A 25832-nucleotide genomic window follows, 5' to 3' on the forward strand; every position below is an offset into this window, starting at 1 on the left:
AGATGGATGGATAGGTAATCTTTCTTTTTTCTTACTATGGGCATTAAGAGCTGTAGATTTCCCTCTAAGCACTGCTTTAGCTGTATCTCATAAATTAGGGTATGTTGTGTCTTTATTTCAAAGCATTCTCTAATGTCTTTTGACTTACTGGTTATCTAGGTGTGTTGTTTAATTTCCATGTATTTGTGAGTTTCTCAAATTTCTGTTAATTTCTAGTTTCAATCCACTGTAGTTCCAAAACACACTTTGTATTAGTTACTTTAATCCTTTTAAATTTATTGAAGTTTTGTAGCCTAGCATATGGTCTATCCTGGACAATGTTCAGTGTGCACTTGGGAAGAATATATATTCGTTGTTGGGTGTTACATCTGTTACATCTATAGATGTAAGGTTTTTTAGTTGTTTTTTTTTCTTAATAGTGTTAAAGTCTTTCTTTGTTGATCTTCTGTCTAGTTGATCAATCCATTATTGCCAGTGGGGTATTGAACTCTGTAAATATTATTGAATTGTCTATTTCTCTATTAATTTCTGTCAGTTTTACTTCATGTATTTTGATGCTCTGTTATTAGGTGTATGTATGTTTTTAATTGTTAGATCTTTCTAATGGATTGACCCCTCATAATTATGAAATGTCCCTCTTTATCTTGAGTAACTTTTTTGTTTTAAAGTCTGTTTTATAGTGTGATCTTTGTATAGCCAGTCAGCTTTTTTGAGTTGCTGTTTGCATGATATGTCTTCTGTCCATCCTTTTCTTTTAAATGTTTGCTTAACCTAAAGTGTGTTTTTTGTATATGGGGTATATAGTTGGATCTTTTTTTAAGTAATGTGACAATTTCTTCCTCTGTGTTAATACATTCACATCTAACATTGTTGTAACTGGATTTATGTCTGGAACTTTACTTTTTTTGTCTCCTGTCTTTTAGATCCTCTCCTTCACTGCTTTCATTTCCATGTGCATTCAGTAAATACTTTGTAATGTGGTGTTTTCATTTCAGTATTGAGTTTTAAACTTTTTTTTACTAGTGGTTTCTTTACGGTTTTCTATATTTTTATTTTTGCCCTATCTGCCTTTTTTTGGTCTCATCTTTATTGAGATATAACATCACATTTCTTCACATATATATTGGCAATATCTAATCCCTTGAATCTATTTCTCACTTCCACTGTATACTGGTAAGGGATTTGATTTAGGTCATACCCTGAATGGTCTAGTGGGTTTCCCTACTTTCTTCAATTTAAGTCTGAAATATATCCATAAATTTTAACAAATTCCAAGTAGGACAAATGCAAAGAGCTCCATACCTGACACATAGTAAAAGAGTTGAAAGCCAAAGAAAGGGAGAATCTTGAAAGCCTCAAGAGAAAAGCAACTTTTTGCTTACTAGGAAACTCTAATAAAGTAACAGATAACTTCTCATTAGAAACTATGGAAGCTATGAAACAGTGTACAAAGTAAAATCTAAGAATCCAGTATGTAACAAAATTATCTCTTGTAAATGAAAGTGAAATGAATACAGTCTCAGCTAAACATAAAGACAGAAAACTTGAACCATCTTACATGAAAATACTAAAGCAAGTTCTTCAAGCTAAAAGTAAGTGACCCCACACAGTAATTCAACTACACATGAAGAAACAAAGAGCAGTGGTAAAAATAATTATGTAACTGGAAAGAATACATAATGTGTATTTCTTCTTAACTGATTTTTTTAATTGTATAAAACAATTCTATGTATTCTTGCCACCTCTTCTTAATATCTTAGACAGTGCCTGATGAACTATGGATGGAGGTTCGTGACCTTGTACAGGAGACAGGGATCAAGACCATCCCCAAGAAAAAAGAAATGCAAAAAAGCAAAATAGCTGTCTGAGGAGGCCTTACAAATAGCTGTGAAAAGAAGAGAAGCAAAAAGCAAAGGAGAAAAGGAAAGATATACCCATTTGAATGCAGAGTTCCAAAGAATAGCAAGGAGAGATAAGAAAGCCTTATCAATGATCAGTGCAAAGAAATAGAGGAAAACAATAGAATGGGAAAAACTAGAGATCTTTTCAAGAAAATAAGAGATATCAAGGGAACATTTAATGCAAAGATGGGCTCAATAAAGGACAGAAATGGTATGGACCTAACAGAAGCAGAAGATATTAAGAAGAGGTGGCAAGAATACATAGAACTGTACCAAAAAGATCTTGGTATGATCACTCACCTAGAGCCAGAAATTCTGGAATGTGAAGTCAAGTGGGCCTTAGGAAGCATCACTACAAACAAAGCTAGTGGAGCTGATGGAATTCCAGTTGAGCTATTCCAAATCCTAAAAGATGATGTTGTGAAAGTGCTGCACTCAATATGCCAGCAAATTTGGGAAACTCAGCAGTGGCCACAGGAATGGAAAAGGTCAGTTTTCATTCCAATCCCAGAGAAAGGCAAGGCCAAAGAATGCTCAAACTACTGCACAATTGCACTCATCTCACATACTAGTAATACTCAAAAGTCTCCAAGCCAGACTTCAGCAGTACGTGAACCGTGAACTTCCAGATGTTCAAGCTGGTTTTAGGAAAGGCTGAGGAACCAGAGATCAAATTGCCAACGTCTGTTGGATCATCGAAAAAGGAAGAGTGTTCCAGAAAAATATTTATTTCTGCTTTATTGACTATGCCAAAGCCTGTGACTGTGTGGATCACCACAAACTGTAGAAAATTCTTCAAGAGATGGGAAGAATACCAGACCACCTGACCTGCCTCCTGAGAAATCTGTACGCAGGTCAGGAAGAAACAGAACTGGACATGGAACAACAGACTGGTTCCAAATAGGAAAAGGAGTACATCAAGGCTGTATATTGTCACCCTGCTTATTTAACTTATATGCCGAGTACATCATGAGAAACGCTGGACTGGAAGAAGCACAAGCTGGAATCCAGATTGCCGGGAGAAATATCAATAACCTGATATGCAGATGACACCACCCTTATGGCAGAAAGTGAAGAAGAACTAACGAGCCTCTTGATGAAAGTGAAAGTGCCCGTGCCAGACGGCAAAGTCGATCAGGTCCCGAGAACGTGCACGGCGTGGCTGAGAAAAAATACTACAGCAAAAGAATGCTACAACAAAGATGGGGTCGAGAGGTTCAGACACGTCTCCACAAAGGGAAGCGGTCTGACCACGACTTTATTCAGCATCTTATATTTATACAGGAGAGCGTGAGAAAGACAAGACAGTTAACATTTTTTCTTGGTTGACCTATACATCTTACAAAAAGTCACAAGAAATCTTGAGAGCATGGGAATGGCACCCTGTTATTATTTCTTACACTAGATAACATTTCCCTGTGCGTGAGAAGTTTGTCCAGAACTCCAGGTGTCTGCAGTAAAGAATCGCCTAATCTCTGGGGTGGCGGGACAGAGAGCTATGTTTGCAAGCAAACCCTCAAGGACTGAGGCAGCTCCCAGAGCTGTGTCCTTCAGACAAAGGACCCCATTCTCATGGGCAGCTCCCCGCATGAAAGAGTGAAAAAGTTGGCTTAAAACTCAACAATCAGAAAACTAAGATCATGGCATCTGGTCCCAGCACTTCATGGCATATAGATGGGGAAACAGTGGAAACAGTGGCAGACTGTTTTTTGGGGGCTCCACAATCACTGCAGATGGTGACTGCAGCCATGAAATTAAAAGGCGCTTACTCCTTGGAAGTAAAGTTATGACCAACCTAGACAGCATATTAAAATGCAGAGACATTACTTTGCCAACAAAGGTCTGTCTGGTCAAGACTATGGTTTTTCCAGTAGTCATGCATGGAGAGTTGGACTGTAAAGAAAGCTGAGCGCCAAAGAATTGATGCATTTGACTGTGGTGTTGGAGGAGACTCTTGCAAGTCCCTTGGACTACAAGATCCAACCAGTCCATCCTAAAGGAGATCAGTCCTGAATATTCAATGGAAGGACTGATGCTGAAGCTGATACTCCCAAAACTTTGGCCACCTGATGTGAAGAACTGACTCATTTGAAAAGACCCTGATGCTGGAAAAGATTGAAGGTGGGAGAAGGGGATGACAGAGGATGAGATGGTTGGATGGCATCACTGACTCAATGGACACGAGTTTGAGTAAACTCCAGAAATTGGTGATGGACAGGGAGGCCTGGCGAGCTGCAGTCCGTGGGGTCGCACAGAGTCAGACATGACTGAGCAACTGAACTGAGACTTAATGTTTTTTAAATAAATTTGGAAGGTTTCAGCCTTGGAATATTTCTTCTGCTGCACTCCTCTGGTACTGTCGTTATATGACCTTGATGTGCTTAATGGTATGCCCCATTTCTCTGAAGCACTTTTTTCTTCATTCTGTCCTCTGTTCTGTGAACAATTCCATCTCAAGTTTGTTAAACTTTTCCTTTGCCAGTTTAAATCTAGTTTTTCATTCCTCTAATGAATTTTCTGTCACTATGGTTTATTCTAGGTCTTGATTCAGATACCACGTATTCCCTCTGTTGTTACTGAATTAGTAGATTTACTTGAATATGTATTTCTTCATTTGTTGTATGCTTTTTAGAGACATTTCCAGAGACTTGAAATGGTTGTTTTTAATACGCTTTTCCCCAGTGTCACTGGGGAGCAGGCTCATGGACCATCTCATACTATATTATGCTAGAAGTCAAATTCACTCTCCGTGTACCCTTATTCTTTGCCAGGTCACAAAAGAAGACAAGTCCTTCCAGAATATTATGCGTTGCTATAGGACTCAGCCACAGGCCCGGAGCCAGGTAACTACATTTTCTCTCAGGGCTGAAAATAAAGATGAAAGTCTTTTTGATGCATATAAAACAATTAACTACAGGTGATTCTGTACCCTCTTCTCCAGGATAAAAAATAGGACTCTATTTTAATCTTATTTAATTATTGACAGCCACACATCTTGATTAGTTTAAGTTTAGTTTAAGTTCTCTTTTCTCCCAAAGTTAATGATGTAAAATATTTGATTCCTTTTTAATTCAGATAATTACAAGATAGGTGTAAATTAGGAAGCTGCTGTTTGGATTCTATGTCACCTTGAAATCAGTCTGGTTTAGGACACACAGTGCTGCACATTTAACCAAAATAGCAGTAAGTGAAAGTTTAAAACCCATTTTACCTTAATGCTATATACTTGTCTCGAAGAGATAGGTAGGTATGTAAGATCTTTGTATCTGACTTAGGATGGCTTGATTTTACAATTAGAGATTATTGCTGCTCTGTAGTATTGTAGGCAGCACTTGGAAGGTGAAGCCTGACAGGCCCTGATACATAACCTTGGCTGCATTTACAAACCTCCCCTGAGTAGGACAGCTACTGTAGGGAACTGTGAGAATGAAATAACATGTTAAAGTTGTATAGTCTAGGATGTGCTCAATAGATATTGTTCTGTTGCCTTCTCATGCTCTGTTTAAAGGTGTATAGAAGTGTTTTGATAAAAGGGAAAAGGAGAAGAAGAAATTCTGGCAGCAGTGACAGCAGAAGTCATCAGAATTCTCCGACAGAACTAAACAAAGACAGAAGTAAGTGGGATCTTTATGAATGTATACAACTAAATTAGGAGCTCCTCTTATTTTTTAGGTCTAGGACTAAAGAATTAGTAAAATTACTGTTGTAGAAACTGTGAAAACGGTTTATTCCAACAAAAGATTTGTTGGAACAATAAACTGAATTCTAAATTTAGTAGCAAAGTTGTCCTTTATTTCATGGTTTTGAGACACATTGTGCATAAACATTTTTCTTTAGGGGTACTAGAAAAGGTTAGAGAAGACAGGCATTTGTTGACCTGAGTTCCAAAAAAATGTGGCATGTCAACAGAAACCATGCTATGGAAATACCATCCTTAATTGCTGGTTTATACCACTTAATGCAGGGCTCGGTCCTAGAAAACTGGTGTCAATTAATGAATACTTGCTACAATTAATGAATACTTGGTGTCAATTAATCAAGCCCTTGCTACATTAATAGCATGATAGTAGTTAGTGGGGCTTCCCAGGTAGCTCAGTGGTAAAGAATCCACCTGCCAATGCAGGAAAGCAGGAGATATGGGTTCGACCCTTGGGGTGGGAAGATCCCCTGGAACATGGCAACCCACTCAAGTATTCTTGCTGGGATAATCCCATGAACAGAGGAGCCTGGTGGGCTACATCCCATGGATTCGCAGAGAGTCGGACACGACTGGACACGCACACACACAGAGTTAGTACTAAATACCTTGTCTGTGCTTTGCTGCTCGGTGGCGAGGGCCCATTTGCTGCCATTTAACAAGGAGAGCTTGTTAAATGCTCTTCCTGAATTTTCTTTTTAAAAGCACCCTGCACCAGCAGTCTCCCTGTTTAACACCTTCTGTTCTACCCGGTACAGCCAGCAGAGACTCCAGTCCTGTCATGAGGTCCAGCAGCACCTTGCCAGTCCCACAGCCGAGCAGCGCCCCTCCTACCCCGACTCGCCTCACGGGGGCCAACAGTGACGTGGAGGAGGAGGAGAGGGGGGACCTCATCCAGTTCTACAACAACATCTATATCAGACAGATGAAAACGTTTGCCATGAAGTACTCACAGGCAAATGCAGTAAGTTTGAGGAGGATTATTTCATACTTTTTTTTCACTTGTGAGGAATGAGAAATCACGTGTTTTTGAGCTACTTCTGTGTAAATTAGTTTGACAAATAATTATTTTGTTAAGTAAAATATAACTGAGAAAGTCTTTAACAGAAATAATTTGCTTAATGAACGTAACTTCTACTGTTGTGAAGGGTTAAACATGAATAACATTGCATTTGGACTCCCTGCAAAGTATAGTCATATGAGACGGACTGCCTAAGTTCAAATTACCCAAAACTTGCCAGCTCTGGTGACCTTGCAAATTATTTAACTTTCTCTGTGCCTATTATTTCCTTGTATATAAAATGGGAATAGAAATAGTCCTTTGCTTATAGGGTTGTTGTGAGGATTAAATGACATAATATATTAAAAATGGTTAAAACAGTGGCACAAAGAAAGCATTTAACCGATTCCTATTGTATGGTTTTCTTTAATTTTTGCCACAAATACATCACTATCTACCATTCATAAAGCATTTAGTTTATTATACCTCTTCACTGATTCAGCAAGAATAACCATTTTCCCAAAAAAGTAATTGGTTAGGAATTTTGTTTACCGTAGAATGTTTTGGTTTTTTTTAAACAGATGGATGCTCCTCCACTCTCTCCCTATCCATTTGTAAGAACAGGCTCTCCTCGCCGAATACAGTTGTCTCAGAACCATCCTGTCTACATTTCCCCGCATAAAAATGAAGCGATGCTTTCTCCTCGAGAAAAGATTTTCTACTACTTCAGCAACAGCCCTTCAAAGGTGAGCCTAATGTAAAGCCTGGCCTTTACCAGCCCCACACTTGGGATTCTAAGGGTTGTTGGGAAACCCTTCAGCACGCACACGGGTGATGGGATCCGCGAAGGAAGGGCGACCAGTAGTCCCACAGCAGCAGGAAACAAGGGTTTAGGGGAGAACTTTCAAGTTGGAAACAGGGTAAGGGGTTTAAATTTCCATTCCTCTCTTTTCCTATTTGTGCATCTGAACATTCTGCTATAAATCTGGAATTTTATTTTTTTTTCCCATTTGTAAAACTTTAAAATTCCAAATTTCTGTTAGGGAAAGAAAATCCAGATTCCTTGACGGATTACTTGGTGCCTATCTCTGGGACAGGAATTGTCTCTGTCCTTTGAATTCTTAGTCTAAGAGGAGAAATGGGCATTTTATAACAATATGCACATTAGCACCGATTTAAGTGGTAGCATCTGCCTCAGTCTGCAGTGGGTAGGGAAGCTTGAGTCAAGCCTTAACGGATGAAAAATTAGGAGGTTGCTGAGGTGTGGAAGGAAGGGCATCCAGGATAAAGTGGACAAGAAAGGGAAACAAGTCCTTGAGGCAGTAAGGCTAGAGCTCTGGGAATCATATGTTACTTACTGTTAAGGAGGCAGCTAGATCTTAAAGGTCCTTAAGTGATAATTATATTTATAAAGATTGTTCAGAAAACACACACAGATAACAAATGGCCCAGGAAAAACACATACAGATTCCTAAAAAACACAATGTCAATACCATGGAGAGATGGATGACAGATAGATGGTGGGGAGAGTATGCTGTTTCCCTATTAGTAGATTTTCATCCTATACCAAATTAAGTTCCAAATGAATTAAAAAGTTAAACAGAAAAATAAATTGGAGTAGGACTATTCAATTCAAAAGCAGGCCTAAAAAGGAAGAAGACAGCAAACAAAGAGCAAGTAAATACAAATGGTCTAAATACCCCAGTTAGAACTCAGGCCTTGTTAACAGTGGATTAAACTATGATACAGATTACCATAGCATACTATGTAGCAGTTAGAGATGTGATCCATATATACTGATAAGAGAAGGTGTAAGACATAATGTGGACTGAACAGTATACCAGTTTAATTTTTTTGAAACCCCACTTAATGAACATTATTAAATTTCTAATGCGTGCTTCCTAGAAAAAAGAGCAGAAAGCTACACAGTAGCCTGATCTGTTTGGTGAATGAATGGTAACAGTAAGTGTCCTTAGGGACTGGGTGAGGACAAGAAGGTGTATTCTGTATGATCTGGGGGGGAATAAGTATTCATTTTTAAACTGTCATGTACATATTATATAAATTATGGTGTATAAAGCACTGTACTGTATATAAATTTTATGTATTAATGTGTAATTAATCTATATTGTTATGTATATAGTAAGGAACACAATTATACTTGAAATATGTTGTATATACTTGTATACAAATACCACTTATACAATTAGTGTATAGTTAACAATTTAAGAACATTCAAGTAAGTGGGAGACTAGAGACAGAAAGTGCAGAGCAGACTTTTAGGGAGGTAAGGGAGTAGAGGAGAAAGAGGAAAACTTGCTTAAAATGGTTAAAATTTGGGAAAGATGCATATACTGATTATAGAAAACCATGGTGGTTTTAAGCCTCATTTAAGAATAAAAACTAAATATCTAGGATCTGCTTTGAAACATCTGAGAGGTGAGAAGTGAATGAAGGCACAGATCAAGTAAGACTGGCCAGCATCGCTGAACTGGGTGATGGCCATGTGAAGGTTCACTATACACGCTTTTCCGTTCCCATGCTTGAAATGTCCTACAACAAATGCATGTAAATCTGCTCAGTATGCTTTCTACTAGGAAGCATGGACAATGAAATCAGTGGCACATGGTAAAAAAAATCATCCGAAAATAAGGTACAGCTGACTTTTGGGACTCTGGGGAAACTTGGTGCTGAAGGCACCTGTACACAGATCCAGTCTTTGTAGCCCCCTGGCAGTATTCTTCTCCCTCCAGGTTCCTCACGTGAACCAGAGAATGCAGAAAGTAATGCCTTTCCTCAGTTCTCCCGAGGAAGATGTATAATGCATTTTAGAATTTAGACTTCTCCTATGAAACTCCATGGCTGCTAAAAACAAATGAGTAACACTAGACTGGGGGAAAAGGGGACATAATACTCTCTAGTCATGTTACTTTTTTAAAAAAGGAAAATGGAAATGTATGAAGTTGATTCCATATGGCATAGCAACGTGATGCTATGTGACTTTTGTAAAAAAGAATCAGATTTGTGAACTTTTACATTGTTAAAGTGTATATCAAAATCACCTCTGGAGCATGTTAGAAAATGAAATACTCTGCCTCTTTCCCGGTCATCATCTCAGCTAGCTGAGAAGTGAGACCAGAAGGGTGTAAAATTTGCTAGTTCTTTCCTTTATAACGATGTTCAAACTCCTCAAGTAAACTGCTTAACTCATTTGAGGTTCTTTGATCTAACACTGAACTGTGTGTATTAGAATTTTAACGCTTTTTGTATCTATTTTTACCTCCGCCACCAGAGACTGAGAGAAATTAACAGTATGATACGGACAGGAGAAACCCCAACCAAAAAGAGAGGGATCCTTTTGGAAGATGGAAGTGAATCACCTGCAAAAAGAATCTGCCCAGAAAATCATTCTGCCTTATTACGTCGTCTCCAAGATGTAGCTAATGACCGGGGTTCCCACTGAGGTTAGTCCGTTGTATTGAAACTGTCTCTTCACAAACTCTGTTTAGCAGCCACATTTAATGTATGCTAGATGATGGGGCTCTTTTCCTGGATCCTTCCAGTATCCTTAGGATATTTTTACTTACCCCAACTGCCTTTTTTCCTACCTTGCAGTGCTTGCCATCAAGGCTGCCTAGAATCCAACACAGTTGGATTTTTTAACTCTTTGGCAAAGCTATTCCAAGTATTACAAGTACTGCAGAGAACGAAGCGTACTCGTGTGTAGAAGAGGTCTCTGTTAACGTGTTCCAGCAGAGGAACCATATTTCAGTTCATTCCTGTTTTGTGGTCAGCCCTGGCCCTCATAAAGAGTGAAACTTGGCATTTCGTCCTGAAACACTTAGTAGGAGTGTGAAATTGCATTCCTAAAAGGTAACAAATTGGGAAAGCGCCCAGATTTGGAGGTCCTGGGTAACCAGTCCAAGTCTCCCGTTGCCTTTGTGTAATTCTTCCCTACCCCAGTAGGTGTGGTGCAGTGTGACAAGTCTTTGATTAGTGTGCAATGTGTGAGTGAACTTGTATAAGAAGTGGCACTTTAGGGCTGTAAAAAGCATGATTTTGTAACCCAGATTTTGCTGTATATTTGCGATGGCACTTTCTACAACGTGAACTTTATTAAGTACAAAACTTCTAGGCTTAATATCTTCTTTGATGCTTTTGTACTTTTTTAAAATTGTTAAAGCCCCAGTAGCTACCTTTTGGGCAAGTGTTTTAAATTCTCCATTTTTGTTGATAGGGATCACCTGGCTAAGTAAAGATTTAAAATCAAGTTGAATTAAGGGGATTATTATGAAAAATTATGACCTCTTCCTTTAGGAGGTAGTTACCCAAAAAGACATGTGTCTTTATTAAGGTGGTATTTTTAAATATCTTTGGGTGTGTTCCTGGAAGTTTAAAAAAATAGATTGGAGAATTTTAGGTTTTTATTAGTACACAGTACCATTTATACAGATTAGAAAATGTTAATTTAACAGCTACTGAATTATCTATATATACCTTTATTAATCACTATTGTTCCAGCAGTTTTAAAGTTGAATGAATAATCTTATTAGGGAGAAAGTTCAATTGTAAATTGAATCAGTATAAACAAAGTTACTAGGTAACTTCATATTGCTCTGAAAGAAATATGGAACTTACACTGTTCACTTAGAATAGTGTTTTGCAAAAATATTTATAAAACCTCTCAAGATACTGCTACTGTAATTTTATATGAAAATAAGTGTATTTTTCAATAAAGCATTTATAAATTAATCTTTGTTTAGTTATATTGAGAAAAGGGTAGTTTCCTGCATAAATGACAAAGAACAATCATTCACTGATTTATTGTCTCTACAAAACACACTAGCCATTCATCGTTTAAATCTCTGACTTCATTAGAAACCGTTTTAACACTTTTTCTCCCTCCTGCCATAAAAATACAGTAATCTGCTTAAAAAAAAAAAAACAACAAAACACCTAAGAACAAGTGTTCTGGTTTCCTCTCACTCACCTAGTATGTCCCTCAGTGACAGCAGTTTGTACATCAGTAACACAGTAAGCTGAAGACTGAGGTTCGTTCATTCCACTGCTCCTCCACTTGAAAGTGCTAATAAGCTATGGAAACTGCTCTCTCTCTCATCTCTGCACCCTAACATATGTACAACCGAAACCACCAATTAAGAAATCACTGTAGTGTTGAACTTTGCTTAACTTCATTAGTTTAAATGAATGCAACTTACCTTTAGCATTATATTCAAAAAAATACGTAAGCTTCAAGGTCCCCAATAATTTGGAGTACTGAACTAGATAACCACCTTAAAGACACTTCTGACAGAAGTAATGCATTACGTAAAGAGAGGTTTCCAGAACTTGCTGTTAGAACCTAAGCATACATGGACAACACTGACGTCAGCCACTGTTCACAATGTTTTACTCTGCAGGCAGTCCTTTGTCATTGGTCAGCTTTAGGAGCCGAAGTCCAGCAGGAAAGTGCGTGGTGCACCAGATTCAGCAGCTCTTAAGTCGCTACCGTTTTCTCTTCTTTACTGAAAGGTTGTACTGAGCCGGGCTTTACCCATGACAGGCCAGCAACGTGAACGCTTTTATTGTGCTGTTCTTCAGGCTTCTTCTAGGCACAATGAAAAACAGACATACAGACTGATAAGGAGATTTCAGCATCGTACCAGTCTGTCTCCCCAAAGGCCATTGTGTACACTCAGTGGTCACCAGTGAAGATATACTTTAGAAAGGAAACAGCAAGTGAACCTATTTCTAAAATGGCATCTACTTACTTTCTGAGTCAGCATCTTCTCTCTGGCTTCATCATGGACAGAAGGATTCCATGGAGAAAAGCTTAAGGAAGAGAGAAACACTAAAGAACGGCTCACGAAATTTAATGTCCATTTTTAAGCCCGTTCCCCAAACAGAACTTAACAAGGAACAGTCTTAATCAGTTGTCAGTATGTACGTTTCAGACATTACCTAAATGATTTTCTCACATAATTATCCCTTACAGAGCGCTTTTCCTGGGTTAGCTCACATAAGCCTTGCAACCACCCCTGATGTCCTATTACAGATGAAGAAAGCAAGACACGGTAAAATTAAGTAACTGCTCAGGGTCACCAAAGCCAATTAAGTGCAGATGTCACCCAGTCTAACTGCAAAGCCCAAGCTCTTGAACACTATACTACGCTCCTCTCTCCCAGCAACACCCATGCTGCCCAACAGCTAAGTCACTTCAGCTCTCAACACTCTTGAAGACACTTCCCCAACACACACTAACAGTGCTCGGGGAACCCATGATTCGGACTGTTCACTCACACTGATCAGTTTCCCTCCTTTCACCAAATCTGTAGGTTGATGGGGTAATGACCATTTAAGAGGGGCTCCAATTGGAAGGAAAAGTCCTGACACTTGAGCAAGCACATTACCAGGATCTTTGAGAAACCAAAGTCACTCCATAGCTTGCTCCTGGCACAGTGTCACCCATGTAAAGCAGAAATCAAGTTAGAAATGTTGCAGGCTAGCAGATGACTCACTTTCCTTTTAAATCCCCATTGTAAGGCCACCTGGAAAACAGAAGCCCAGTACTCCAAGTGCAGCTTATCTGGGTAATGTACCACTCACCTAATTGCATAGGGGTCTTCTATTTTAGGTTGATCAAACAAGCGAGCAGTGCACACCTTAACACTGTCGACCACTTTACTTTTAAAAAGCTGAATATCTTTCTCGTACCTGTGTCAAAAGTTTAAATCAAAAGGTTACCAACACGACCTCCTCGGCTGTCTTTTCAAATGTATCTTAAATGACAAAGCAGAGTAACATACAGTACTGCAGCCTCTGGGTTCAGGGGGCTTGCCGTATCGATCTTGTAGAAGACTCGCCTTGCGTACATCAGTACTTGCCAAATGTGGTTATGGTTCCGCCTAAAGGGAAACACAGCGGGGTGACTGAGGCTTCCCCTTGCTGGCTTACATCACCACATGCAACTATTTACTGACCTCCATTTTGCAAACGCTCTCTTCACATCCAGTTCACCTGAGGCGGGATCCACTAGCGGGTGAAAGACGGGAACATCGAACACCAGACGCTGCGGTGAGAGAGAGACACTGCCTTTAATGGAGCAGCGGCGCTTGTTAAACCACACACAGACGCTGTAAAAGGAGCTTCAGGACAAGGCAGTCTTGCTGCTTAAAGTCAAAGAGCTGCCTTGAGAAGGACACTTAAGTACTTTCACGATTTTCCTGTAAAAGTGAATTTTGCAATGAAGCAAAGGGAAAGTCGCTCTCCTCCACCACAGCGTAACAGTCACCACTCACATGGCAAGTGCTGTACCACAGCTTCCAGCCTCAAAGGCACACCCTGCACAGAGAAGCAAGCAAAGCTGACAGCAGAAGCCAGCAGGGCAAAAGATGGAACAAAGCAAAAAAAAAAAAAAAAAATCCCCTCAAAGGACTACACAGTATATAGACAGAACATTCTGGGCAACTGAAATCATAAAAGTTACTAGGTCTGGAAAAGAACCAAGACATTTTGAAAGCCCCGTTCAGCCCTCCTCACTGACCTAGCAATGAAGCCAGAGTGTATCCCCAACTTACTGGACAGTCACCATCTGGGTAGTTATCAGGGATGTAAACTGTAAACTTAAATACGCCATCTTGATAAAGTCCATGCCGGATGAATATTACTCCAAACCACACTGCAGGACAAAATAGAAACAGTTAAGGGCTAAGTTTGCGTCAGTGGAATCAAACATGCTATGAAAAGAGGGAATGCTTCTTACTTAATGCAGATCGATAAGATGGCTGCACATAGACACCTGGTAACTTCTGCTTCACAACCAAGGTACTAAAACAGAAGCAGCAGAACAGTGAGACTGCAGGGATGTGAAGGACACACACAGACCAAACCACCCACATTCATCTTTTAAAGAAGGAACAGGTTCTCAAAGGGGACCCGATGCCCTGACCACGTAGACGGAGTCATCACAGTCTCTCACCTGGCCCTAACTGCCGTCTGTCTACTGGCTTCATAACATATGCGTGCAGAGTAGCACAGCCAAAATAAGGGCCCCAGATTTAGAAACGAAAGCCAAGCAGGGATTCACAGTCAAGTTTTCCTCCTAGAAATCAGCTTCCCCAAAACACCATCTTGTAAGCTAACCTGTATAGTTAATGCTGGACATCAAGTTTTAGGTCAGTGAGAGTTATTTGTAAGGTTATTGCTTTTGTGACCACGGACAATAGATCTTACCCACACACATTCAAAAGCTCTTTGAAGGTACAGTTTTAGGTAATTAAGACATTAAAATTCCATGGAATGTCCTTCCCTTGGGGGTCATTTTAAGTGTGAACGGGCAGCGTCTGACTGTACTCTGCTCCTGAATTCACCCCCAACTCAGGCCCTTGAACGCTGCAGGCCTCGGCGTGGGAGCCGGTGGGAGCTGAAACAAGGGAAGACAGGCTTCACTGGCTCTTCTGGGACCTGGTCGTTCTGCTCTGTTCCCTGCTGCTGAGCCACGAGCCTACACAAGTCATGCTGTGACCGGACCTCGAGAACTGAGGGCCTTAAAGCACATTAACCTGCCAATCCTCAGTTTTACTGAGAAGAAACTTATTAGATCTCAGTTGACATTTTATTACCTATTTGCTACCACACTTATTTTTTATCATTTTAAAGTAGTTATTCCATTTTTAAATCACTAAAACTCAGCGCATCAACAGCAGTGTGGATGGCAGATGTATCTCCTACAGAGGTTTGCCAGAAAGGCAGATTTTGTGGCCTAATACAGCAGACTTAACACAATAGAAGCCTGTCCAACTCACTGCCTTGCCTCAAACACAGGCGTCCATTATAAAGTTACCAGCTCATGCTCAGCCATTCACACTGGGGCCTCAGACCCTCTGACCATTACATTAGTAAAGAAAGGGGGCATTGGAGGATGCTTTTAAAACAGCTTCATGGGCAAAGGCATTTTTAAATGACTGAAATTCAGAATTAATTCTCCAAATTTGCTGCCTATATCACAAATGACCAATATAACAAATGCCATCTGCACTCACTCACTGCGTGAGCCCCTCTGATGGGCCAAGCACTGTTTCATCACTACCAGGCTATGCAGAGGTGCCCATCTCCTCACAATCTGTGGATGGTACACGCTCAGTCCAATCTGTGACTTCTGTGACTACTCAAGTTCTTACACGGAGCCCAGATCTTTTAAAACTTCCCAACTGCCTACTTCTGCCGTTGGGGGTCCTACAGAATAACTCAAATCCTCTAATTGATGGGCCTTCAAATATATGAAGACAGCTTTAATAAGTACTTTCTAAGTTTTCTCCAAGTTAGTGCTTCCTGTTCCTTCAACTGTTGACTCCTATCGTCAGGCTTCCTGACCTCTGCCTCCTGGGACTAGCCTCTCAGTCTGTCAGGAGGCCTCTTAAGGGTGATTGCCAGAATGGAGCACCAGCCTCCAGCTGCATCTGACCCAAGAAAGAATAGAGCGCCGCCCTCCCACCGTCCTGCCCTCTACAACAACCTCTTCAGGGGGTGAATTCCGCACCTCATATAAAGGCAGACCAAAATTAAGTTCCCGGATGCTTAATAAATCTCAGTTTCTCCCTCCTCTTGCTTTTCAAAACAGACATGGAAATTAAAGCACGTATTTGTCTTCGAATCTTACTTACCCAAGCTCTCAGTAAGAACTGTTACTTTTAGAAGCAGAGATTTATATACCACCACTGAGGCCTTGGTGAAGAAAGATTACATTGCCAGCGACAGAGTCCATCCTATATACGTTAAGGCTCATACTGAAGGGGGATGGGTTTGACCGTCAAGATTAAATGGCTGCTGTTTACTGAGTCCATCAGAATAAATTTCATTCTTCACATTTAAGGGTCATTCAAAATTTAACCGGATAGTTTCAGAACTTACAACTCTGCAAGAAGGGAGTACTCCAGGTAGAAAGGTCCGTAGGAAGCATGCGTGCCATTTGTTGACTGTGTTGCTGGGGCAGGAGATGTAGGCTTAGTTATGGGCAAAGCATTTTTGGGAATAGAAGGCAGCTGTTTCTTTGGAGCAGTGCGTGGAGGACTGGTTTTCACATCCCCTGTTAATGTCTTCTCTTCACCATCAGACCGCTATTCAAGACGAAGTGGTGAGAACATTTGTTAGCATGATTCTTAAATCATAAGGCCAAGTGTGATACCCTTCAGTCCTTGACTGAAAAGCTGGAATGACTCTTACAGGGACCTTCTAGCACTGTGATCGAGATGACCTGGAAGTCTGTTGAGTGGGCAAGCTATTATAGAGAGCAGAATCGAGCTGATGCAAGACTAATAAACTATTAGAAAAACTCATTCATCAGCTGTATCCTATAGACAACAAAGCCAATATTTACAGGATTTACATGAAACAAAGAAAGAAAGGGTTTCTCTTCAAGGCCCCAGAAAGAGGGCAAGGGGTTACTACACAATTAGACCAGATTAGAAAGGTGCCCTGGCATGCCGATGTAGGAAATTGGGTGCTAAGCATCTCAAAACAAATAGTGTAATGACTGAAATTAGTCACTCCCTGATGTCGGCACTTTGGTTAGAAACAAAGGGTGAACCTCTTCTCTTGCGCGCATGGGTCTGAGTTTGATCTGGTCCCTAACTGGTGTGTTTTCACATTTGGACTATCATTAGCATAAACCGTCATTCTTAGTCAAAGACAAAGGTCTAAATGATTCAGAGACTAAACTACCACCCCACAGGTATTTCCTTGGCTCCAAGACCATCAAAGGCTGTATCATCACCTGTATTAAAAATGTATACAGTATCAGGTACAGAAAAAAAAAAAAAGATTACAAGGGTATTTTTAGACATGGAATTATGGGTGACATTTTCTTTTTGTTTGCATATTTTAAGCTTCCCTAAAACATATTTTATTTTACAAAATATTTTAGTTAGATAAATTAAACCAGTGCTCTCAAGTCTGACTTGACCACATTGGACTGGCCTTTCCCAAAACTTCTCTAACCATGAAATCTTGAAGTTTGTAGAAAAACTACCTACAATATGTGTCACAAATTTCATCATGTGTGAATATAACCTAAAAGTCAAAATAACAGAATTTTGATTATCAGAATGGTTTCTGAGATGTGATCTCGGTCTCAGAAGCTGACTTTAATCAATGAAATAATTATTTCTCAAAAGTAAAACCTAAACTAGAAAACCAAAGTTAATTCTGCTAAGACAACAGGCAACCTTAATATGGATTATTCTGACCTCTGTTTTGACACAAATGGGTTTCCTCCCTAAGTTCATCAACTATACCTACTTTGCGTACAGAGCTTGTAGACATGCTCCAGAAAGGGTTCATAACGTGTGCTCCAAACAAAGAAATTCAGTGGTCTGTGTCATCAAATTCTTCTGGCCTCAGAATTCACTTCACCTTAAAATGAGACGGGAAAACAGAGAAACATACTGATACCAACAGTTAAGACTTCTGAAATAGTTAAGAGCTAAACCTGAACCTCTAAACAGAAATACAATAGAATGTTATATAATATGCAGTTATAAAAACCTAGGGGAGAAAGTCTTCAGAAACGGTTTCCTTCTACACCCCCTCCCTCTTCTGACTCCAGTTTCTTTCCCATCTTTAAATGCCGACAGGAATCTGTGCACTGAGTCTTTGGCCAGGATTCAGAATATTCAGTAACACAGTTCAGCTCTGGTGCCAGCAGTGCAGAAGATATGGACTAAACAGTTGCTACTAGCAGAATATCTAGGCATTTGACTGCTGGGAAAGCCAGGTTCAGAATGCACTGTACCCACAGACACAAAAGGTCTATCACAGTTCTCAGGGTTATGGGAACTGAAGATCCACGGGAGTTGATTTAAACGTGTCTTAAACAAGTGTCTTAAATACAGAATGATTCTCGCCAGCAAAACTAGCAACCAAAAACAAAGCATGAGAGACACAGAAAACTGGATCCTGTTGGGACCATACAGGACCACACACACAGAAAAACCCGATCTTTTCAACTGCTTCAAGTGGAAACAGCAGGACTATGCATTTAAGGAATTGCCAAGCAATATGTACAAAAGCAACAGAAGGGGGCCAAAGAAACCTTTCACAAACACACATCTTCCACCAAGGCTTCATGAAGTGGATAAGAAACCCTGTCTTAAAGGTCACAAAGTCAGTGGGTCATTTACTAACAATACAAGGGAGAAGCAGCAAGCGGAGCTGTAAGGACAGCAGCTTGTCTGCTCTGGTGACATTCTCCCCAGGCTCCATCATGTTTAAAACAGAGCTCTGCTCAATTCCTACTTGCACCAATCAAAAGGCTGAAGGTGAAAAAGGTCAGAGCTTAAACAGTATTTTACCAAATTTATAAGCAAGTCATTACAGTAGGATGTGCCAAATGTCCCCCATTCAGCAACAATGTTTCCTGCTGAGCTCATACACAGGTGGGCCTCTAATCCTGCCAGTGCCCATTACTGCTGTTCTGCTTTCCAAAATACAGTGCCACCCAATAATTAAAAGAATGTGGGTTCTGGTTCTTCCACTTACCTAATGACTTAAGCCCAGTAAGTAGCAACTTATTGCTGAGAGCTCTCTGCAAACCTGGTGACTATTATACAAGCCAAAATGGCAGGGCACCAAAACTGTAGTGGGGGTAAATGTTCCTGTTTGGTGCGAATGAAAACACGGTTTTCAGATCCAGAGTAATGGGCAGCACCCGCCCGCTGGGTCAGACCTAATTTGACAGGGGAACCCTGTTCCCCTGGAACACAGTGCTCACCACCACGTAAATTGACTGGGGTGGATTACTCACCTGTAAGGTCTCTTCCAAGTCTAATACCTAGTAATTCTATGACTTTGCCTTTAAGAATCAAATATTAATCAAACTTACTCCCAGGTTCCTCCTGTCTTTAAGAAGGAGGTATTGTCTACTGCTGCCTTTGTTTCCAGCAACGACATAATCACCTAGAGAAACTGCAGCACGCTTTTCAGGAGTAACTACATCATTTAATAGATGTCTACTGGGCAGGTACAGCATTTTTCCAAGATGTGACACAGATGTAAGAAAACACAGGACAGGTCCTAGTCATTCCGAAACAATTTAAAAATCTCTGATCTGGTCGTACAAACAACAAAAGACTGTCTCTTAATATCATACAGCTGAGAAGTCGTAGCTTAGCCTATACGAATTATCCGCACGTGTACTGAGCCAAAACTTGAGACAGGCGGTGCTACCTCCTATGCCTAAACAGGCACATCATCCCGAACAGACTTAAATCACACGTTAAGAGGTGGCAGAGGAGGACCCAGGGAGAAGATGAAAACTGCCTCGGCCCCGGATCTCTGGGGACAGCCGGGACGAGCACCCTCGCTCGGGGCGTAAACCCATCTCCGCGCACGTAGGGAATCTGGACAAACCTGTCTCGGGATGATGTAAGGCAGGAGCCAAACCCTGTCCTCGCTGTTAGCTCGAGGCCGGCCCCGGGCCCGCGAGACCCTCGGATGAAGGGACTGCGGTCCTCGGACGCTACCCTCAAGCTGGAAGCAGGGACGGAGCCGGGCAACGAGGGAATCCCCGGACGGGGCGAGCCGGCCCGGCCCGCCTCCCCTCCTCAGGCCGGCCCGGCCCGGCTCCCGGTCAGCCCCCAGTGCCAGGCCCCGGGGTCGGCGGCGGCCGGCGTAGCAGGTGCCTGCAAACGCGGACAGGTGCCCGGCCCCGCCCCCGTGTCCCAGCGCGGCCGCCGTCGCTACAGTCTAGAACCCCCGGCAGAGCACACAAATGCCGGGCCTGAGGACGCTGGCGGCCCAGGTATGAGGACTCCACGGCCCTCGAGCACCTACCACAGCCTGGCAGCGCACCTCACCTCGGTGTTTTCAATGCAGTGCTCCCAGCGGCTGAGCGCCGTCGCAGTCCCACAGCATCTCTGGCCGCAGCGCCAGCCCAGCCCCTGCCTACTCTCCGCCCCGCCCGGCCCTGTTCTCAGCCTCCGGCTCCGCCCCGCAGCCCAGCCCCAGGGCCCGGATGCTTCCGCCCAGCCTCGCGGGGCAGAGTGGTTCCTATACCTGTCGGTCAAAGACGTTCTTCCGGGGGCGTTGAGGCGGTGGCCCTAGGTCCTGCCAATCAAATCTGCTCGGCTCGGGTGGGGCCGCGCTTGACCCTCCCCTTACGTAACAGCGCCCGGAGAGAAACGTCAGTCACGGAAGTATCTGTCCCTGCGGGGGAGGCGGAGGTGGTGGGGTGTTTAGCCGGGAGGGGGCGGAAACAAGTGCCCGGACATAATTGGTCACAGCGTCTGTCAGTCACCATGGAGACCCGCCCACGGGCCTGTGCGTGGCCGCCGCTGCTAGTCGGGAAGGCTGTGACTGCGGGTTTCCCAAACCTGAGTCAGGGCTGGGTAGGGTCGCGGAGCCGGGGTCCCGAACAACGAGCCTGGGGGCGGGGCCGGCCGCCGCCCAACCGCCCCGGTGCCCGCCCTCGCTCGTCCCTCGGTCTCCGGAGACCGCCACGTCTGGCCCACTCGGGTCTGGCCGGCCCGCAGTGGGAGGGGCTGGGGCCGCTGTCAGGTTGGGAGAATTTAGGAGAACGCTTGGTGTATCCTTGAGAAATGCCCGTTTTCTATGTCAAAGAATAGAGGAGCGCATAGGTACAGAAAATGGGACTAAACTCCCAAGTCACCCCATGGCAGTAGCCTGGCTGCCAGAAGGGCTTTTTAAAAGTGTACCTATCGGACCTGACCTATAAAATCCGAATCCGAGGGGCGATGAGTACCAGGAATTTACATTTGTTGTAAGTTCCTCTGGCGATTCGGGTATGCCTTGAAGTTTGAGAACCTCTTGCACGGTAACGAAGCTCCTGGTCCTCTGATTTTTAAATTTTTATTTTTTTACCTAACAAAGGTGATCTGGAACATCTTCACTACATCTAACCCCTTTCACGGGAGTCGTTTCAGACTGAATAAAGTCTAAACGCAGCCATCTGATTCACAAGGCACACCCTGTGCTGGCCTCATTCCCATATTCCCATCTCATTTCCCACGTTTCTCTCCGGCCTCATTCTGTGGCGGTTGCCCTTGGTTTTCACACCTCCGAGGCTTTTCTTAGAATGGTGCCTACTCTTGGGTTGCTTTTCCAATCCCCACCTAACTCGGGATCTTATACTCAGAAGAGGAGAAATGTTCTCTGATCTGGCTGTTTTGTTCAATTTTTGGTGGCCTTTCACATTCTGGTAAAATGACCTTCTTGTTAAATGGCAAACAGCCAAACGCTCCTAATCCCAAGGGTTGGTTCTGAAATCCAACTTCCTCCTCTAGTGAACATTCCTGAGCCACTTCCGTTTGTCCAGTTAAAATACACTGGGGAATGTTGTAATGCCCTTACTATTAGTGCCAGTCAATATAAAGAGGAAGAGAAGCAGTAAGTCCTTTCTCCTGACCACAGGTGATCTCCCTTGGCACCTCTCTGACCCAATCCCTCCTCAACTTCTTGGCAGTCTCATCATTCTTTCCTGAACTTTTTTTCTGATCCCACCTTCTACCCTTCTCCTTGACAATCTCATCTCTTTCCTAAGCTTCACCAAGGACTCACATATGTTTCTCCAGCTCAGACCTCTCCACTGAGCTTCAGCATCCATTTGGCACTGGATGCTTCAGACACATATCAGAATCCTTATAGCTGCACACGCCAGAAAATCCAACTCCAATCGACTTGCATAGCAAGGAGATTTGCCTCATATGGGAGGGCAGGGTCCGGTGGTGGCAGTCTGGACTTCAGGCACTGCTTTCCTTCCAATGCCTGGATGGTTCCTTAGACACACCCAGGTGTGACAATGGCTAGCAAAACAGAGAGCACCTGTTTCTTCCATGGGTCTCTTCCACAGAGCAAAGATACGTTTCCCAGAAGCTCCCCAGAAGCAATGCTCTCGTTTCAGTGACCAGAAAAAGTCACACGCCAGTCTCTGCCCACAACAAAACCAATCAAGGTCAAGTGGAATGAGTCTGCCACGATTGGCTAGGGCCTCAGCAAGATTTACCCTGGATCCCTGGCCTTTAGGCAGAGGAGTGACATGATTGGTTTGTATTTTGAAAAGGCTCATGGAGAGGGAAATGGCAACCCACTCCAGTATTCTTGCCTGGAAAATCCCATGGACAGAGGAGCCTGGTGGGCTATAGCCCATGGCGTCGCAGAATCGAACATGACTGAGTCACTGAACAACAACAGCTTTGCCCGGAGAACAGACTGTGGGGGTCATGAGAGCACTTGGGAAAACATTGCAGTAGTTCAGCAAGAGACAGCTGCATGAATTTGATGGTGAAGATGGAGAAGTGAATGAGTTCAGATATTCAAGAGGTGGATGGACAAGTCAGGACTTGCCCATGGATTAGATACGGGGATGAAGACTGTCATGGAAGAAGCCTAGATTCTGACTTGAGCTACTGGATGAATGGTGAGGACTTTCACTAAGATGAGAAACAGTAAAAGCCATGCTGTTTGCAGGGGTGGAGGGATGGGGAAATAGTTCGGTTTCAGTTAGGCAATGTTTGGGGGTGTTTCTTTAAGTTCTCTTGCCTGTGTATTGTTAACCATTTCCTCCTCCTTCTTGGCTAACAGAGCCTTGATTTTTGTTGAGAAGTCCTTCCCTTCAGTGGTTTCCTGTTCTTGGGGCAACATAGTCACCGTGGGCCTGGCCTGGCAGGGCCTATCTGTCCAGCCCCATAGGCCCCAGGCTCCAGCCACTCACCTTCTTCTAATTCCTTGGACGTGTGATGCTCTCCCAGTCTGCCCCACCACAAGAGGGGGCTTGGGTGTTCCTTTTGCCTGCACCATCCTCAAAGAGTCGGGACACAGCAGCTAAACAACAACACATGTCTCACCACTTCCTGAGGGCAATTTTCTATCTATGTGGGAGATGACTTGTTAGTATCTATCTTTATACTATATAGTAAGCTCTGTGAAGCAGGCACCATGTCTGTTTCATTGTTCCTGGCCTCCCCAGCATCCAGTACAATGCCTACCTGTGGTGGGTATGAAACAGATCCTTGACCAGTTCAGAAGCAACTCAGTTCAGTTCAGTCGCTCAGTCAGGTCCGACTCTTTGCAACCCCATGGACTGCAGCACGCCAGGCTTCCCTGTCCATCACCAAACTCCCAGAGTTTGCATAAACTCATGTCCATCCAGTCAGTGATGCCATCCAACCATCTCATCCTCTATCATCCCCTTCTCCTCCTGCCTTCAGTATTTCCCAGTATCAGGTTATTTTCCAATGAGTCAGTTCTTCACATCAAGTGGCCAAAGTATTGGAGTTTCAGCTTCAGCATCAGTCCTTCCAATGAATATTCAGGACTGATTTCCTTTAGAAGTAACTACAGTATATTTAAAATACTGACCAACCTGCATGCCCCCAGATCTGCACCAAGAAAGGAGCTGATTATGAAAATGAGGATGATTTATTTAAAGGGAAATGAAAAGGTAGCCTTGAGGTACCATTTCTTCAAGAATAAGATATAAGTACTAAGAAAAAATAAAAAAGCTACTGACCCTAAACCTTACCTGTAAAACATTTTTAATCACTTCATATTATATTCATTAGTCTAACCTTTTGGAGCATATCTGATATTTGTGTCAAAAGATGAATTCTTGGGACTTCCCTGGTGGCCCAGTGGTTAAGACTCCGTGCTCCCAATGCAGGAGGCATGAGTTTGGTCCCTGGTTGGGGAACTAGGATCCTGCATGCCACATAACCAATAAATAAATAATAAAAAATAAATTTAAAACAGGTTTAAAGAATTTTAAATGATTTAAAAAGAATTATTGCATCAAGACTTCAGTAGACGTGTGATCTCTATGAGTAGTCAGGACTCCTGCTCATGTTCTAATAAGCAAAATATTCACTGAGTCCATTTTTCTTTTGGTCTCTGGGAAATTAACTGTACAAAGCCAGTTTAGATCACTGATTTACTACTAAAGGAAGGCCTGAACAGAAGGAAAGGGCCAAATGATGGTTAGTTGAAATGTGTTTCATATACATGAACCAGTATTTTAAGCTCACTCCATTTACCTCCTAAATCCTTTTCTGAAAGGCAGATTCCTATATAATATGGTATGTATATCACCGTTTACGTGATTATTGTTAAAGATACATGAGATGATTATATAACTGTGCGTTTATTTTAATACATCAGAGAAAAATGCAACAACACATCAGTACCAAGACTTTATGGATAGGAATGTTTAGGCTGAGACCACAGTAATCTCTTTTTTAAAGTGAATAGGTTTAAGGGAGGATATTAAGTATTATTAGTTAATGATCCTCAGATATGGCAGAAATTTTTGACAATGATTTAAATTTGAGAAACTGCTATAGAGGATGGTGTGGCTTTTATCCTTTCTACATCCTTACCGATCATGACAATTTTCGCTTATAACATCACAAATGTGCTTCTAGTTTCGGGCTGCATCCCATTTTCTTCCCTGACCTAGTTACTATAACTCCTGACTCATGAATAAATTAGTGAGTGGATGGTTGGATTACTGGATAGATGAAATAGATAGATGAATTTTACAGAATACAATATTTCAAATCTAAATCAGAGTAGCTGACAGACTGTCAGTAAATAACGGAGTAAATACTACTCTGTGAGTATTTACACCTTAAGGAAAAGCAATCAGTATACAACACTGCAGTTCATAGAGGGCCAGAAGAGAACTGATTTTTCTTTTATAAACCAAAAAGTGCTTTGAACGTGGCATGACACTGCAAATTACCACCCACTCTCTTAGCGTGCTCCTGGCTATTCCGCCAGCCACAAGAACTCCTGTTCTCTGATTGGCATTGTATGAAAAATCACCTCAACTCTGCAGTTTCAAAGCATTTGGAGAGATGATAAAGGCTTTAAGGTTAGTTTTAGCCAGAGTGGTAGATTTCAGACAAGGAAAAAAGAGAAAGCAATATTCATCCATTAATAAATATTGATAATTCAGGGTCTGCTGTGGGCAAAGTACTGTTCCTAACATAGACGCCTTTCTTTCTTACAATAGGTAAATAGAGATCTGTGAAAGCCAAGAAGTCCCAGTGATTCTGAGAGTCTGCCACCCAAAGTAAATGATGTTGTCACTCTCGTTTCTATGTCCCAACTTTCTATTATGAAAATTTTCAGCCATACAGAAAAGTAGAGTGAAAGGACTCTCCTTAAACTCACCACCCAGGTTCAACAACATATTAATGGTGCAACAGTTCTGCTGTATTTCCTT

At 42.1% G+C, this 25832-nt stretch overlaps 2 protein-coding genes across 9 annotated transcripts in view; one reads left to right on the forward strand and one right to left on the reverse strand.

The window, feature by feature from the left end:
• The window catches only part of RBL2 (RB transcriptional corepressor like 2), a 51278-nt gene extending 34813 nt beyond the window's left edge, over nucleotides 1–16465 (forward strand). For 2 of the 3 annotated variants that reach the window (NM_001098073.1, XM_005218651.5), the window contains 5 exon segments: nucleotides 4673–4744; nucleotides 5410–5515; nucleotides 6357–6562; nucleotides 7180–7344; nucleotides 9891–11350. In NM_001098073.1, coding sequence (NP_001091542.1) covers nucleotides 4673–4744; nucleotides 5410–5515; nucleotides 6357–6562; nucleotides 7180–7344; nucleotides 9891–10061 — 720 coding nt within the window. In that variant the 3' untranslated portion in view covers nucleotides 10062–11350. 3 annotated transcript variants of the gene reach the window in all.
• Nucleotides 11005–20735, reverse strand: AKTIP (AKT interacting protein). Of its 6 annotated transcripts, none has more exons than NM_001206321.1 (10): nucleotides 20449–20560; nucleotides 17894–18007; nucleotides 16508–16713; nucleotides 14361–14425; nucleotides 14176–14276; nucleotides 13579–13667; nucleotides 13405–13503; nucleotides 13205–13312; nucleotides 12370–12430; nucleotides 11005–12203 (listed from the first exon to the last, which is right to left on the reverse strand). In NM_001206321.1, exons 2-10 carry the CDS (start codon nucleotides 17933–17935, stop codon nucleotides 12096–12098), a joined length of 879 nt encoding a protein of 292 aa, NP_001193250.1. In that variant the 5' UTR covers nucleotides 17936–18007; nucleotides 20449–20560; the 3' UTR covers nucleotides 11005–12095. The 6 variants fall into 6 exon arrangements, with proteins under 6 accessions (NP_001193250.1, XP_005218761.1, XP_005218760.1 ...); XM_005218704.5 differs by lacking the exon at nucleotides 20449–20560 and adding an exon at nucleotides 20648–20735 and having other exon boundaries at nucleotides 11406–12206; XM_005218703.5 differs by having other exon boundaries at nucleotides 11406–12206; nucleotides 20449–20566.
• Nucleotides 20736–25832: the final 5097 nt, after the last annotated feature.

The sequence above is a fragment of the Bos taurus genome, chromosome 18 (genome assembly GCF_002263795.3).
Source record: "Bos taurus isolate L1 Dominette 01449 registration number 42190680 breed Hereford chromosome 18, ARS-UCD2.0, whole genome shotgun sequence".
NCBI lineage: Eukaryota > Metazoa > Chordata > Mammalia > Artiodactyla > Bovidae > Bos > Bos taurus.